This window comes from Amblyomma americanum, chromosome 2 (genome assembly GCF_052857255.1).
Source record: "Amblyomma americanum isolate KBUSLIRL-KWMA chromosome 2, ASM5285725v1, whole genome shotgun sequence".
Classification (NCBI taxonomy): Eukaryota; Metazoa; Arthropoda; class Arachnida; order Ixodida; family Ixodidae; genus Amblyomma; species Amblyomma americanum.
Genome location: NC_135498.1, coordinates 30,641,981 through 30,658,849, shown reverse-complemented (window position 1 = coordinate 30,658,849; position 16,869 = coordinate 30,641,981). Strand labels below are relative to the sequence as shown.

Genomic DNA, 16,869 nt, shown 5'->3' with positions numbered 1-16,869 from the left:
GCCGGCTTCATAATTGACTGTGCTCTTGATTCTCGAACGCAAACTACTCTCCCCTCCCCCCTTCAAGCACACATACGTGCAACAAAATAGAAGAATTAATAATGAAATTTGAACGCTCATGCTTTTACAAAACTAACTTTAGAATACTCCATATTTTCTCCGCTTTTCAGGTGTTTAGGTTTCGAGAAAACCATAGTTTTACGACTTTCGCACTGGAGTGCGAAAGTCAAAAACTCAAAGAACTACGGCGTATTTTACATGTAATTTCTTTTAAAAAAAAACTAGTTTTCCGCACCTCTTTTGCAGCAAAGGCGAACATATTTTTTTTCTTTTCCACTCGTATGGTAGCAAGCGGTAAGAGCTCATCTCTGCAGCGATAGTTAATATAAATAGCCACTTCGTAACTTCGCAACTTTATCACAAGCATTCAATTATCACAGACATTCATCAACGCAACAAATAAATGTAGCTGTCTCGCCGCTGACGTCTAGCGCAGGGAGGTCTCGTTAATGGAGAGTGTATAAGGTTCGGGTGCGTTCAAGGAGCGAGCACAAGCGTGGCGTTAATGTTGACGCTTGAGTCGCTCGGGCTAAACGTCGGCCTTGGGCGGTGCAGCGCCTTCCTTCTTATCGACGTCTCCGTCGCCTTTGGTGGCAACCTCCTTTCTGGGTTTGTCCAGGAGGCACAGGCCTCGCTGACAAACGCCCTCGTGCACGAAGAACTGCAGAATGAAACGAGGCGGTTCAAGAGTTTGAAGATTGAACAAAGTTCCTGAAAGACGTCACTCGAGAGATTCGATACTGTCGAGCTATGCGAGCCATTTGTCAACTGCAGACGATAGGGAAAAGTTTGGTGTCATCTCCTTGGAGCGGAAAGATTTATGGAACACTGCAAAGTGCTAGCCTATGTTTAGAACCTTCTCAGTGACAACGCTGTGAAAAAGATGTCTCCTAATCTGCTCTTAACTCTGTCAAAGACAACCTAGAATTGAAGCCAGTTATAGGAAATAGATTCGTGATCGTTATATTCTCCTCAAAACCGGCTAAATCTAATGAAAACCGACAGACGTTCTCGCGTTGCGGAACATCTGTTCAAAAAGTTAAACCTGATGTTCATGAGCTTTATTTTGTAGAAAACACGCAGATCCCCGGTTATAATCAAGGATTTCTTTTTCAAGCCAGAAAGTTTTTTTAGACACCCTAACAGTAGAAAACCTTTATCAGGAGGACTTTCCTTAAATCAGCACTGTCTCAACAATTCCAGTAAATTCGTGGCAAGTTGAAGCACGTCATGTAGCGCACTAGATAACGGAGTACATTTAAGCTAGTGGAAGCAAAAACCTAAAGCTTGATAGAGAATATTTCGTTGCCAGAAACCTTCACACCCACATGTTTCCTTGCAAACAAAAACAACAAAGGGCATTTGACGCTCCTACAACGCCCTTTGATGCACAGTATCGTTATGTTTAACTATAAAAATTTACTGTAGATGAATAACCACCTCATTTATTCTATATCTGTATTCTTGTAGACTAAGCGTTAATATTGGTTCTTATTATTCAAAATAAAGGTTATTATTAATCACATTATTCTAAAATAAAATGCATGCACGCGGCATTCAAGGTTTTGTTATTTCTGCTGTTCAACTGCTAAAATTCTATATGGAGTTCTATAATCAACAACTGTTTAAGGGTGCGGTTTAAACTTGTTCATTCTGCTCTCATTATATGTGAAAGGGATTTGAGGGTTGAGACATTGCCGGAAATGGTCAGTTATGAAGCAAGACATTCAGGCGGGCTAGCTGGTACATTGTTGCAGAGTAACAAACTATATAATTAAAAGACCAAGAGAACTAAACAAATGCCTTCACAGCTGATGCAGAGTAATATATCTGCGCAATGAACACGAGGAAGAAGCTACACGCATTAAATACACAAACAACAACGCAGTACTGAACAGTTATGTGTGTTTAAACATTTATCTTGCTTCGTATCGGTTTACATCGCGCAGATTTGTTGCTCTGCGTCAGCTATGAATGTAGTCATGTATTGTTACGCGAAGCTAACAGTACGGTTAAAAGCTTAGTGAAACTAAGTGTGCACTGCCGGCTGTTTCGCTGTGGTTCGTTTCTACAAAAGCACTCCTCGCACTTACACTAACAGATATATGATGGACTTACTTCGTTGCAGAGCAAGCTTTAAGCATTACAATGAACCATAACAAGTCTAAGCGGTAATAAATTTAAAACATATTGTGAAATTCTTCTTCAAAGGTGCGTTCCCTTCGATTAGGTCACGGGCAGCCGCTAAGCTCTACAACGAGACTGCACAGCGCAGTTTTCCACACTTCCAGAGTACTTAATTATTGCGTGTACTATGCAGAACACATACGCCTAAGCGTCACCAAATTCTGCGTGCGCTTTGTCGCATACTCTCTGGCTTCATCACAAAGACAGGAAAACCGCTCCGGTGTCACTTACCCTGCAAGGAGTGCCGTCTTCCTCCATGCCCATCTGTATGTATCCTTCGGGCATGTGACAAAGGTACACGCAATGACTGCGAACTTTCTCCTGCAAGTATGAAAAGAAACAATAGGCCTCTCTTTTCATGTCTGCATTGTGAGACCAGGCAAATGGCTTCCGCGAACCTTGAGTTAATATCTCGGAAAGAAAGAGCTCTCCAATAAGCGGAAGGTGGGAACCGTTGCCGGAAAAGTCTTCGTGCGCCAACACTACACAAACCAGCGTACTAATAATGTTGCGAAGCGAGAATTAAAGCAAGGCAGGTAGTGGGGGGGGGGGGGGGGGGGTAGATGTTGGGCCAGTGCGGTGAGTTGTGAAGACTTCGTATGACACAAAAGAGAAAACGAGGAGGAAAGCACAACGGGTTGTGTGATCACGCCATATGTATAGGCATCCTGCATTGCATGGTATTATTTAGACTTCCGTGACTAGGTGCATATACTATGCAGCGCCCCCGCAGGAACATCTGCATAAATGCAAGCAACTGGCCGGATGGCGTCCTCGCAAAACTTTTCGTGTCTCTTGTTAATCAAGGCTGCTGTTGCAGGTGTAAGAGGTATCGCGTGCCAGACGTGCGTCATTCTAAGGAAACTGCGCGATACGCATGGCTTCTTACATAACGGATATAGGGATTACAAAGCGCTTTGTGAGAAACGCCACCGAGCACCTGGCGTTTTTGAGAGCGACATGAATCGAAATGAGAGACCTGTCCTCGAAGTTTAATGCTGCGTCGCAATAAAGTTATTTCTGCCTCTCTTGTATGTCTACTAAAGTGGAATCTTCCAGTAAAACCATTCGCAGTGGTCGCGATAGCCTAGGCGAGTTTGAATTGTGTGTTTTCGCGAACAACTTGCCTTGATGCTGGTTGCTCAAGATGGTGTTTATTTATTTATTTATTTAGTCCTCAAATGCCCCTTGGACAGGGGTTTTACATGAGGAGTCTTACATATGGGGAACTTGAATACTTAATAGTAATAATTGGTTTTGGGGGAAAGGGAATGGCGCAGTATCTGTCTCATATATCGTTGGACACCTGAACCACGCCGTAAGGGAAAGGATAAAGGAGGGAGTGAAAGAAGAAAGGAAGAGAGAGGTGCCGTAGTGGAGGGCTCCGGTGTAATTTCGACCACCTGGGGATCTTTAACGTGCACTGACATCGCACAGCACACGGGTGCCTTAACGTTTTGCCTCCATAAAAACGCAGCCGCCACGGTCGGGTTCGAACCCGGGAAATCCGGATCAGTAGCCGAATACTTAAAAAAGCGAATAGACGAAATGACAAGCGTAATACTCAAGAACATGAAGGAATACACCATGCATAATCGAAGAGCGTGAAAAAAAAGTTTGGACATTTCAGTTGGTAAGTGCATCGTCAGTAATTTTCACTGCTGCCATTGTTATCGCGTTCGCTCGTCGCTGTCATGAAAGGTCATGAAAATGGACAGAATGCTATTTTTCTTCATGTTACTTGTGGCAACAAGAGCCTGTATTTACGCTGGTAACGCTGGTATCAAATGCGCAAGGAAAACAGTTCTGGCAGCAGTTCGTATTCATTACTCATTTTGTAATTTAATATAAATACTACAAGTTTTGAAACGTAACCCAAATTTCCAAATATAAGTTGCAATCATCAATTAGTAGAGTACCAGGCGTTTCCCGGAACTGCAGTCGGTCGCTTACAGAAAAGGCATTTTTGGAAACGCGATATCACATGATGATCTCTAGCAATTTAAATATCTAGATTTAGCGCCATGACAACAGTGACCGGAGTCTTTTAAAAGGCCAGGCTACAGCACGACCCAAGTGCAAGACTGCTTGATAGCACTCACCACTTTCGTCCGTAGTCTGTGGCACTCTGGATCTGAAGTGATCATGGCCTCGTTGAGCCTGATGAAAACTCCTGCACAACAATTGTTGGACCAGGAACTTCAGGGTGGGGTAAACATGCAGCCTGCTCGAACGGAAGCTCCGAACCGTTAGTAACGCAGTGCCTACTTTTGCCTCAGCTAATTCAATCGTGTAATGTTTGCTCCTCTAAGGTTTAGATTTCCCCTTTCTACCTGAGGAAATTTGCGTCGTTCCGTGAATTAATAACAATAATAAATGGTTTTTGGGGAAAGAAAATGGCGCAGTATCTGTCTCATATATCGTTGGACACCTGAACTGCGCCGTAAGGGAAGGGGATAAAAGAGGGGTGAAAGAAGAGGTGCCGTAGTGGAGGGCTCCGGAATAATTTCGACCACCTGTGGATCTTTAACGTGCACTGACAACGCACAGCACACGGGCGCCTTGGCGTTTTGCCTACATAAAAACGCAGCCGCCGCGGTCGGGTTCGAACCCGGGAACTCCGGATCTGTAGCCGAGCGCCTTAACCACTGAGCAACCGCGGCGGGTCGTTCCGTAAATTATGATATAAAAAAATTTGTTATGATCAGGAATGCAATAAAATCCCTAAGAGTATGAAAAGTCTCTTATCTTACATAACCCATATGACACCAAGATTTTTCCTTTGGCGTTTCACAATCAATATTCATTCGGGGTTGGTCAACATCTTGATTACTGCGCTTCACCAGTTATAATTGACCGGAGAAGTTGCGACAGTAACCACAAGTTGCATTTAAGTTAGAATAAACTTTGTGAATTAGACTTATTAACCGAAAGATGCACCCGTGGGAAGGTGGATGTTTTAGCAGTAGTATTCAAGAAACACACCTTTTTAATGATTTATGTTTGCATGCTGCTGCAATATAAATAATATTGAGCACAGGGACAGCTGCCCCTGCACACACTTACCAGCATGACCTTCCCGTCCTTCCGATAAATTGTGTCATATTTTACGAAGAGCGATTCGTTTATAGCGTCAGCGTTGGATAGCGAAGTATACTTCAATTATCGTACTCCGGATTGATGTTGAGGCGCAAAGATAGCTTCAGTGCAATACATGAGCATCGTGCTGGTGCAGCACATAAACACTACAACGCATTATAACGTTTACATCGAATCATGCATGCGTAATGCGGCGTGGTGCATGATGAGCATGAATGATGATTGTGAGTATGATGATGCATGCTGAGTATGAAGACTCACCCAAAACAACCAGCACGGCAACGCAGCCTATTGACGCCCTCATGTTCTCTGTTCACTGGATCTCGCACGTCACGTAGATGCAGCCAGGAGCTCTTCTCTTATACCGCAAAGGAAGGTCAGCACAAGGAGCTTTGGTTTTATCTCCGAGTAATCTCGCTATGTCTACAGCTCGGCCTTAACGCTGACATATATATGTACGCCTAACCCCTACCTTGCTGGCATAAGCACTAGTGCCTCTGTAAAGAAAGTTGGAAAATAGTAATATACACGCGAGAAGCGGCGAGGAGAATAGGGGGAGGGGATGGCTTAAATGGGGGGGGGGGGGGGGGGGTGGATTTCCTCCACGGCAGAGTGGGGGCGTGTGAGAGCCGAGAGGGGAGCACAGTCGGGCGACCTTGATCGGGTGACGCTTCCACGCGCGTCCCTGCCTTACGTGTCGACTTCGATGCGTCACGCTGACGAGAGGAGACATCTACGAGAAGGAAGAAAACAAAAATTAAAGAAAGAAACCCGTGGAAATAGCAGGAAAAACGTAACTCAAACGCGAAGGGCTCACCGCGGGGTGTTTTGTTTGGCATTCGTGCAGGAAAAGTGCGCAACTGAGAGGCGCCACGTTCGCGTCACCTTCTCTAGAATTTTTTTCTTTTTTTTCTTTCTGCTCTCCTCTTTTTCAGTTTGCGCGCGTCTTTACTTGGATGCGGTGGCTACCCGACTTCATTCATCTCGAAGACAATGGGACAAAAAACAGCCTTTTTAACTATCCCACTTGTGTCTCGATTCATGATGGAGGAAATGGATGGCTTTCTACTAGCGGCCCTCAGGGCTTCCTTTATGCTATTGCGAAAGTCCACTCCTCGTCTGTCTGAGTACACGTGTATTAGTGTGCAGACCGAAGGGCTTCAATTAAGGACGCGCGTCTTGGGTCACGAATGCGTTCTCTCGGAGTCTCTCCTTCGGCCGAGGCAATTAATGACAGACAGCCGAAGCGCCTTCATCCCGAGTGTGGTTGAAGGCGCGAGTAGCAGCCGCCGTTGCCTAGAAATCTCTAATAGACACGCCCACATCGACGTTTCGACGTGATGAGTGCTGGCATTGCACTTTTATAGGCTCATTTTTTGGCTTCCACTGAAATACAGGAGCGAGCTCTTCCTTGCGTCATTGCTGTAGCTTTCGATGCTGGGTTGCACTTGACGCGTCACACAGTTTGAAAGCCTAAGCGCAAGTCGGTGAGTGGCACCGGAAACGTATGCAAAATCCATTAACCTCTGGCGCGATCGTAGACTCTCTTTATTTAGCTGCTATAGGGGCTGCCGTCCTTCGGTACCCTTTACGTAAGGACAACACGTGAGAAATTATCACAAGACGTTGCTCAGAAACTAGGTAAGATCTCTTCTTTGCTGCTTTTTCTTTTCTTTTTTTAGTTTTCGCGTAAAGTTCTACTCCTGAGTGAGCGATGCCGCTTCTTGAACGTTGCAAAAATTTCACCATCCATGAGCAACAATTAAGCGCTTTTATTTTCACGAAGATAGTGCAACGAAGCTCTTTTGAGTCGCTGTTGTGACGGGCACCCAAGTGACTGAGAATATACGCCAAAAACGTTAACGTGGTGCGCAGAGTGCTCAGCAAGGTCCGCGGTCGTTTTTCTGATTGATTATCTTGCAGCTGTCGATTGTTACGTCCGAAATAACAGCCATGTCACTCATTGATTCAGAGACAGGGTTAGCCAGATACAATAATGGAAAATAATGAATTCAGAAAAATCACAGGGCAGTGAAGAGTTTGTAAAACAAATGTTGTCGAGTTTGCGCTGGCGTGACGGCAAATACTGTTGCACAGATATGTTAAGTTTTGATGGTTTCATTTATTTAAATGTACCAATGACAGCCTTGTGGTGGCTGTCAGAGTGACGTAAACCAACTTTGGGTGTGGGCCCATGTCACTTTGCTTCGTATTCTGCAGCCTGCACTGAGGAGTCCTCTCGCTTAAATCGCTTTGCTGCTGCCTCTACGGCACATAAGGCAGCGCTGTTTTGGCGGGTCGGGCATTTTCGCTTCCGATGCAGTGCTCGCCGGTTCGCTTTGGGGTCTGAACGAACTTCTTCTTCCCTGACATTTAAGCGACAATAATGTGAAGTTCGAAACAGGAGGGTATTCTTCATAACTCTTCTCACTTCTTTTCGCCGTACCGTGCGCTATAAATCAACGATGTCGAAGAAACAGGATGGTCTCGTGCATAGCAGGGCGCCAACGGCGCGAAATTGAGGAACGAACCAAGAACAGCAAACGCTCTAAAAAGTATGTGTCAACGGCCCGTGATTCTATGTAATTCATCAGAGGTTTCTGCTGGCCTATCACGCATCCTCCGCAGCGCATGACTTGTGGTTGACACATCTTTCACGCTCTTTGCCCTATTTCTTTTTTTCTGACAACCCAATAGCTGGCATTTCGGTTACAATTCTATCCTTTGGCTGCTTTTTTTTATCTACAGGTTATTTTTACTTTCAGTTTCTGATAACACTAATATTCGACCGAATTTTATACACCCGCTCAATTTTTCTTTTGGTCGTAGGTTTCTCACAGCAACGACTTATTTCATAAGATAACAGCAGAGTAAGGGATCCAGGGGATGCGAGGCAGGAGATTTGTTTGCCTGTTCACTTATTTATACAGCTAGGAAAAGGTGACTGTGTCAGCACTTTGAGAAGCATGAAAGTACTCAAATACACAGTTGAAAAAAGCATGCTCACAGAAATGCGCTTCCCTGGCACACAGAATAGATGCACTTGGCAGCGTGGACAAAACAGAAAGATTCATTGAGAATTTGGTGATATACGTGGAGTCAACTAGGTCCTGGGATAATAGGATTCATTCATGGATTGCATGCGGGAAAAAGGACAGAAACGAAAAGTGTCAGTGTGAAACCGATATTCGTGTAGGTGGTTGTTGTGTTTATTTCCGGTAGTTCTTTGCCCAATTGGCAATACATATTAAGTACTGTCGATTCTCCGCAGTTTATTTAAGAGCTAGAGCAAACATTTTTGGCGCGGGTTCGATCCCGGCCGCGGCGGTCGAATTTCGATGGAGGCGAAACTCTAGAGGCCCGTGCACTGTGCGATGTCAGTGCACGTAAAGGAACCCCAGGTGGTCTGAATTTCCGGAGCCCTTCACTACGGCGTCCCTCATAGCCTGAGTTGCTTTGGGACGTTAAACCCCCATAAACAAAACCAAACATTTTTGGCAGTAAGAAATTAGGACGCTTGCTATTTGTAGGTGCACCAGACAAAGCCGGAAGTTCTGAGCGTGAAGTGCAGCACTGTTATTTGTTGTAAATTAACCTTGCTGCTATGCGGTGTACGCTTTTGAATTTAGGGATGCTTGTGTCTGTGTGCGAAAACCAAGGTGTCATCCCATATTCCAGCACCGGTCGGACAAGCCAACTATATACCGGGAGGTTTGTGTCTGCAAAGGCTGTTTTGATTGCCCGTCTCTAAGAAGGGTGGTAAGGCCTTGCTAGTGACTTATGACACTTGTTTCTCCCATTTCAAGTCTTCAGTAATAAATATGCTAGTATACTTAAGTGAATTAGCTTTCCAAATTTTAACGTTCTCGAGGTCACAATGGAAAATTACAGATTTTCATTTCCTAGTTAGCTAGGGCTCTATCCATTCTTTCACTAGACTAATAATCAACTTTCACTTCTCGCACCATGCCAATATCTGTGCAAGTACATAGTTTAGAGCTAATTCGTCCTCAGGGATGTTATTTACATTATGTATGCTTCAGTCGTTTCAAACATACGCGCTGCAGCGGCAGCGTTGTGCGAAATATCGTTCATAAAGAGTAAGAAGAGAATTGTAACTAGAACCGTCCTATCAGTAAAGCCAGAAGACACCTGTGTTAGATTATACCCCTGTCACACGGGCAATTTCAATGCCCTTTGAGTAAATGGCCGTTGAAATTTTCGATCGAGATCGAGATGCAGCGCTGCCGCACGGCAACTTTGAATTATCATTGAGTAGTGAGCGTGGAACCCAACAGGTGGCGCTAAAGATAACAACGCTAAGCAAAAACACGAACTAAAGCGGAGATGAAATGAAGTATGCACCATTTTTAACTGAAATTTCGTTCGAAATAACCTACTTAAATACTTCCCAGTTCGGCACAAACGCACAAGATGATAGCCGGGGAACAATGACCTACGGTGCGCATTTGGTATCACAAGTATTCACTATTCGCCGTCGAAGCTTCCACAGATCAGTAACCGTATTTGTCGCGTTCGTAGCCACTATCGTTGAAGCAGTTGTGTGCCACATCGCAGCCTCGGTTGTCACAAAGCGCACTGAAAAGGGAAAGTGGGTGATGCATAGCGGCACGCTGCACAAGAACAGCGTCGATTTGTTTACATCTCACAATTTGCGGAGCTGTCATTGTGACTATATATTAAGAGTTAGTTTACGAACCGGTTAGTGTAGCTTAAAATTTTAATGCGATCACGTTAAGGGGCACGTGTAGCAGAAAAACCGACGTCGCGAAAAATCCGGGAAAAATCCCCCGCGAAGCAACCTAGGGGGCCGGCAGGCCACCTAGGTCACGTGACCTTGTGGCGTCATCACAACCTGCCACCTGATTGTGAGCAAACTGCCCACCGTGTCAGGTAGCATTTAAATTAATGCTTGGGCGCGATAGGCTGCTCGGGAAGAGAAACCTGTATCACACAAGCTCCAGCTGTTGCACCACCTGCCATCGCAGGGCAGTGGGGCATAGCTTAATCGCTGCACCAGTGCACCAGGAGTGGAATGAGGACTCCCAGGGATCTTTGAATCTTGAGTAGATACTGACCAATTACGCATAAATGGGCACTAACCCAATAACTCTATCCCGTCATATCTTAAAGCGGGCAGCGCACAAAAATGAAGCACTAGAACAAGAATTATGACAGGACGGAGCATTGAACTAATAACTTTTATTTTGAAAACGAGGATTTTGATGCTTTGCTGGGTTAGTTGTTGGCTTCTCATTGTTCATCAAGCTTTTTCATCGTACTTTAGGTTATTAGCGTTATTTTTCTCTCTTCCGGGTGGTTTCAGGTTTGGTTGACCTTTTTGATGTGCACATTTAGGTTCTGCAAAAATTTTATCATAGTGGGCTTGGGGCGTATGAAGACATCTTATCAATTTTTCCTCGACTTGTTCTGAATCTGTGTTTCCTTTCTTTAGGCGCACGAGTACTTGCCCTCTCTTCGCCGTATCTGCTGTTTTCGTTTGGTTCTTGATTCCCATTTATGATTTTCGTGGCCACGTGGCCTGATAGGGCACCCCTTAAATACTAGACCACCTCGTTTTCAAAATAAAAAGCTGCTAGTTCAGCGCATCGTCCTGTCGTCCTTCTTGGTCTTGTGCTTCGTTTTAGTGCGGAGTCCAGCAAACATGAAATCAAACCAACTAGCCCAAAAACAAATGCTGCTCAAGTGCATTTCTAGTACAGTGGGCTCTTCCTCACCTTTTTATGTCGACCTTTTACAAAAGGTTGCCCTGTTAGCCATTGCTTCGTGGAGGGCAAGGATGTTGGGCTTTTTCGTGCGCCACAAGTTTTCGCCCCCAGAGATCTCAAGTCTGTTAGGTGGCGTAACCCCGTCTCCAAGTCATGGAATTCTGGTGTTCAAGATTCTGAGGGCAGAATGGCAACACCAAGCTCGCCTTCGCAGAGATAGCCTCCGCCTTCTACTTCTTGCTCCTCAGCCAAGAGGCATCTCAAGGTGCAAGTGGCGCAACTTCAATAGCATCGTTGACAGGACTGCAGAATTCTTGTGGCAACAAGTCATTTCGCAGTTACGAACACTGGTGCCCAAGAAAAAAGCCAGCCTGAAGGAACACCGTGCACTTGGGGAAGGCGTCTCCGTACCTGACGACGTGCGAGGCCAGCTCAGCAATGGTGAAAAGTTCGCCATTCAACCAAGGATGTCCGCTCCGGAACTACTGACTTCGCTGAGGCAAGTCTCAAGGCTTGGTCCGTGTTCTGAAGCTGATGGGCGCATTTCAGAGGGAGTGGATAGGCTCCCAAGCTGTAAAGGTACGAGCAGGAAGCTTCCGGGGAAAAAACTGCCCGTTTTTTTAAAAGAAAACGATTTAGTTTTGCTCACCGCAGACAAGTAGTGTGGTTTGAGCGTTTTAACGCGACAGGTGTACTTGTCAAAAGCATCAGAGGCCATTCAATCTTCTTTTCACCTACGCAGTGTTGTTTCAGTTCTGAAGGCAGAAATGTGCGAAAAAATTAACTTCCTTAAGCTTTCTAATGATATAAAGGACGGCAAAAAATTGAAGCTTTAACTTTTCTCCGCGGCAAGGACGCACACGCCAGGATGCACAAACCAGTGTCAGAAACTAGAACTTGGCAAAAATTCGTAGGAATGTTTCTGCAGCGACATCTGAAGGAACTTCCTGTCCAAGATCCTTTCTCAGTGAAAAATACGAATGATGTTGTTCAGCTTCTGGAAACTCAGCGGGCAAAACCGCTTTTATGTTTTTTGGTGATAAAAAAGACTTATTATTCAATTCCTCAAGACGACGTATTCAGATGTGTCAACGATAGTATAGATAAGTTTGGTGCTGTTGCCTTCCAAAGTGAATGTGGCATCCCAGTTGAAGGTTTCATGGATCTGTTATCAGCCTATCTAAAATCAACTTTTTGCTATGTAGAATGAAATGTTTTTTTTTTTCAGAAGCAAGGCATATGTAATGAATCTATTATAGCCCCGGTATTAAGCAATCTGTATCTAGCTAGACTAAACGTTGACAGTAGCCACATGGAAGGAAAAAAGATTGTAAAAGTCTTCATATTTTTTGATGATTTCCTTGTACTTTTGATTTGTAATCAGGGTACATTTGAATTGGAAGTCTCAAGTTCTTAAGCAGTTTTTTCACAGTGCCTGGCACCTCTTTGCTTAACTAATGAAGTGCTAGAAGAGTGCATCCTACAATTCCTCGAGCTCTGTCTTCGATTCAAGGCAGACCATATTTGCTGGCCATACAAACCAAGAGGCAACAACAACCTTTTGATTCAAGCCATTCAAAGCTGGTAAAAAGAATTATAGTTCAATCTGAATTAAAATGACGGCTCTTGAAAAGTCCTGTATTCCCAGATTAGAAAATAGTTTCTTTTTGCAGACAGACAGGTTGAGAAAGGCAGGCTACCCTCCTAAACTGCTGGCTTCGATCGCCGAAACTACATTGAAGAAGTCGAAACAACCGGCAAAAGAAGGTCTTAAACAATAGAAACAAATTGGTTGTTACGTCTTACAAACATAAGATTGCCCATAACCTAAGAAAAATTGGTAAAAAGGTAGGTTATTTTCAGTGCTCTTGAGCGCTTATCTCGTCTGTGCACCCGACTAAACGAAACGTAATAAGAGAGGAGTATCTGCACCACTCGCCATCAGCAGGCGTTTGTTCAGTGTTCGAAGTCAGTCATCTCTTCGATTCCTGTGTCATGCGAAAAAAGTACGTTCGTCAGACCGGTCGGCGTTTAAATGAGAGGCTGAAACAACACGATAACAATGTGAAGCAAAATACCCGTCATCTTGGCATTCACTGCCGTGACTGTAAAGTTTGGGAATCAGGTTGCTTGTCTGACTTCGAAAGAACCACAGTGATAAGGAAATACGGCAATAAGCTGACACGTGAGATAATAGAAACGGCCAACATACTCCGAATGATCCGTATGTAAGCAAGTCGTCAATTTCTTTGACAGAAAAAGAGTTCACCTTTTTATTACGGGATTTTAGATTTTAAAAACACTGTTTAAGTTTCTTGTTGCTTTTTCACTTCTCGGTTTTTAGGTTCTCTGATGTTTTGCCGTGTTAATTGTTGGCTGCTCCATTGTTCATTGTGTTTTCCTTCAGTATCACCGTCAAGTTTTTTAGCGATTTTTCGTTCCCTTCCTTGCTTGCTGTTTGCTGTCTTAGTTGTTGGCTTTTTCATTGTTTTTAGAGATTTTACTTCCCCTTCCTTGCTTTTCATGTTTTGCTGGGTTAACTGTTGGCTTGTGATTCTTGATGTTTTTTTTCATCATGAGTACTGTCAGGTGTTTTAGCGAATTTTCCTCCATTCTAGGTGGTTTTAGGTTTGTTTTCTGTGCTTTGGTTGACCTTCTTGATGTACACGTTTAGGTTTTGCAAAAGTTTTACCAGACATGGTTTCGGGTGTATGAAGATATGTTATCATTCTTTTTTGCCTTCTTCCGAATCTGTGTTTTTTTCTTTAGACACGCGAGTACCTGCCCTTGCTTCAGCCTATCTGAGGCTTTCGTTTTGTTCTCGATGATTGCCGTTTATGACCTTCGTGGTCACGTAGCCTGACAGGGCACCTTTCAAATACTGGACCACCTCGTTTTCAAAATAAAAGCTGTTAGTTCAGCTCTACATCCTGTCGTCCTTCTTGGTCTTGTGCTTCGTCTTTGCGTGCTCAGTCCTGCAAGCATGGAATCAACCCAGCTAGCCCAACAACAAGTGTTGCTTAAGGCGGAGCTTAAGTGTGCCCTCCAATTTTTTAATAATTGAATCATAAAGATTTTCTTCGTCTTAAGTGTTTATATCGTTTTTTCTCGACGTTTCTGCTTGCAAGGATGGTCTCAAGGGTCCTTGATATTTCAAGGTCATTCGCGAATCTCAGTTCAGTCAATCCCCATCAAGTTCAATAGTAATCTAAAGCCGCCGTAAGACACCGGCCGATCCCACTTCAGTTCAGTGTTCATTGACTCAAAGGGCATTCAAACTGATGATGATGATAACTACGGATCTTCATGGCGCAAGGGCTTCCATGGCCAAAGAGCGCCATGGAAAAAGATATTTTCGATTACTCAAGGTGGGGTCAAAAATAATTTTCCAAGCATTTGACCCCTGAAAAGCTGAGCACCAGGCCAGAAGAAACTACCCGCGTGGCAGGGGTATTACAAGGCTGACCGCGAGTGCATGCTGATCATGGTACGACAAGATAGTGCTTTAACTGATTAGTGATGACTTTGGTACTAAGAATTCTGACAAACATATAGGAGAGCCTAGAGCGCGAGACCAGATCGAACGCCTTAGATAAATCTGAAATTACATCTACGGACCGCGTATGATGTAATGCGAGGGAAAAAATCATTGTAAAGTTCGTTAGAAAGGCCTGTAGTTAGAAGGAACATTGGTATCGCCACTTTTACGGTTAAGGTTAACTCTAGAGGCCTTCCACTCGAAAAGAATTTGGCCGGTTTTAACGATTCCTAAAGCGCAGAAAAATACGCACACCTACTCGAGTCACTATTAATATTATATAATTGTCAGTAACAAGAAAGCCGCGCTAATGACTCAGCATTTCCAAAAACTTTCATTTACAGCTTGGTGTCAAGATGCCACATACACGTATCATCTTTAAAAAACCATGGCTCCACGGTTTGCTTCTCAATCGTAAGTGGAGCCCTTAAGCCAGCCGTTGACCACGGCGGTGGCCTTGTGTTTTCAACCTACGCCTCGCATTGCGGGAGGTGCAGCGTTCGATCCCCATTGCCGCCGGGTACTAGCTACCGGTGATACAATAGGCACGAGCTTTCCAGTGGCCTCGTGCTCGGCTTATCAGCTGTACAGTGGTCATGAAATGGGGCTTTGACTCCACGTAGTGTAAAACAAGCATACCTTGAGCTAAAGCGCTCTTTGGCTAAAGCTGCCCTTGCGCCATAAACATCCATCATCATCACCATCTTCTTATGCCATCCGTTAAGCTATTAATCTCAGTAAGATAAGGAGAACTCTTGTGATCACTTTTCAAAACTTTTGATTTTTACAGATGGCGTAAGAACTCTATTGTGCAAGTTAGAAGTAAACCATTCAACCTGGTTACCTTTTGAAAAGACGGTATGTTAGGAATAAGATGTCACTATCGTCTTAAGCACCACAACAGGGCTCCCTCGTTTTATTATTCCAAGGGCACAAAAAAAAATTGATGCGGAGGCGCTTTTCCCCGCGTGATTGATTTCTTAACGGATTTCTTCACTTGCCAGCTAATGAGGATGCTCCCGTTCTCGATGTTGCATTTCCACTGAGTTTCAGTGTAACCGCTCTTTGCTTCTGTTATGTAGCATGTTGTGAGTGTATGTCTATATATTCAGCTTGAGTTGCTGCAGAAATGCGCCGTGTGTACTGAAGACAGCCAGCATAACCAGGAACGGACAGTGGATCATGAGGGCGGTGAATGACACATGATGATCTCACAGAGCTTTGTGCTTGCTTCTTATGTGGACTGTAGAATAGGCTGCATGTCTTTTTCCCCTGTCACTTTGCGAGGCTTTTATTTGTTTAAGCCCTCATATAAGAATCAAATCAGACCTTTACTACACCACCTGGATATTTCGGAGCGCAGACAAATATTCACGTTGCCGTCAGGCTGTGCTTCGAGAGACAAATTAGTTCAGATAGCAGGATCGAAGAAAATATAGAGGTTTGTTTTATTTTGTTCAGTTATTTGTGCAGCGTTGATCATGAAACTTCAAATCCTTATATCGAAGCTGTTATCGGAGTATTTGCATTTACCATCCCAGCACTCGCCGATGTGGAGCGTTTGCGTCTTTTGTACAATTCTGTACGTGTCTCTTCTGTACTGTAGCTGTAACAAAATAAAGCAATATATTATAAAAAGGCAAGCAAACATCGAAAATTTTGTTGAGATAATTTTGAGAAACAGCGTTGCTATCACGCTGACCTCGACTTTCGGGGCCCTTTTACAATAAGTAGGAAAACTTGGGGCGCCATTGCCATTGACAATGCAACAAGATACGAAATCACACTTTCTTTACCAATGAGATGCGCTGCAGATGTTGCGGACTTGCTTCTGCAAGACGACACCCTTCAACACGGCGCTCTATGACAACCACTTATCAAGAGTCGTCGACCATAGTTTCCGCACCTTTTCCACTCAACACAAGCTCAATACAGCGTACCACCGGTAGACTAATGGTCTTACCGAGCGTTTCAACCACACATTGACAGACCCGCTTTCTATGTATGTCTCTGCCGACCATCGCAACAGAACATTGCACTCCCTTATGTCACATCTGCCAACAATTCTTCACGCGCCACGGCGCCGCTGGATTTTCCTCTAGCTGTTTCTTGATCTATCGACACCCCCATTTGCCCTTGGACACGCTAGTGCCACGCGCTGACGCCTCCACCCCTCAGTACACTTAGGGTGCCATCACGCGAGCCGACATGGCGCACCAGGTTGCCCGTACCCGC

At 44.4% G+C, this 16,869-nt stretch overlaps 2 protein-coding genes across 2 annotated transcripts in view; both read right to left on the bottom strand.

Annotated features, from left to right (window-relative positions):
* Positions 1-268: 268 nt before the first annotated feature.
* Positions 269-5,766, bottom strand: LOC144120920 (uncharacterized). The gene is made up of 4 exons (XM_077653733.1): positions 5,608-5,766; positions 4,350-4,420; positions 2,479-2,568; positions 269-721 (listed from the first exon to the last, which is right to left on the bottom strand). Exons 1-4 carry the CDS (start codon positions 5,648-5,650, stop codon positions 590-592), a joined length of 336 nt encoding a protein of 111 aa, XP_077509859.1. The 5' UTR covers positions 5,651-5,766; the 3' UTR covers positions 269-589.
* A 10,299-nt stretch (positions 5,767-16,065) lies between these two features.
* The window catches only part of LOC144119599 (uncharacterized), a 73,699-nt gene continuing 72,895 nt past the window's right edge, over positions 16,066-16,869 (bottom strand). Inside the window, exon 27 of the mRNA XM_077652175.1 lies at positions 16,066-16,240. Coding sequence (XP_077508301.1) covers positions 16,124-16,240 — 117 coding nt within the window. The 3' untranslated portion in view covers positions 16,066-16,123. The remainder of the gene's footprint in view (positions 16,241-16,869) is intronic.

Coding starts and splice junctions, on each gene's coding strand:
- LOC144120920 (XM_077653733.1), bottom strand. CDS start 5,650: ATGAGGGCGTCAATAGGCTGCGTTGCCGTGCTGGTTGTTTTGG. Junction 4,421..5,607: donor TGCCGTGCTGGTTGTTTTGG/GTGAGTCTTCAT, acceptor ATTGTTGTGCAG/GAGTTTTCATCAGGCTCAAC. Junction 722..2,478: donor AAGACGGCACTCCTTGCAGG/GTAAGTGACACC, acceptor TTCATTCTGCAG/TTCTTCGTGCACGAGGGCGT.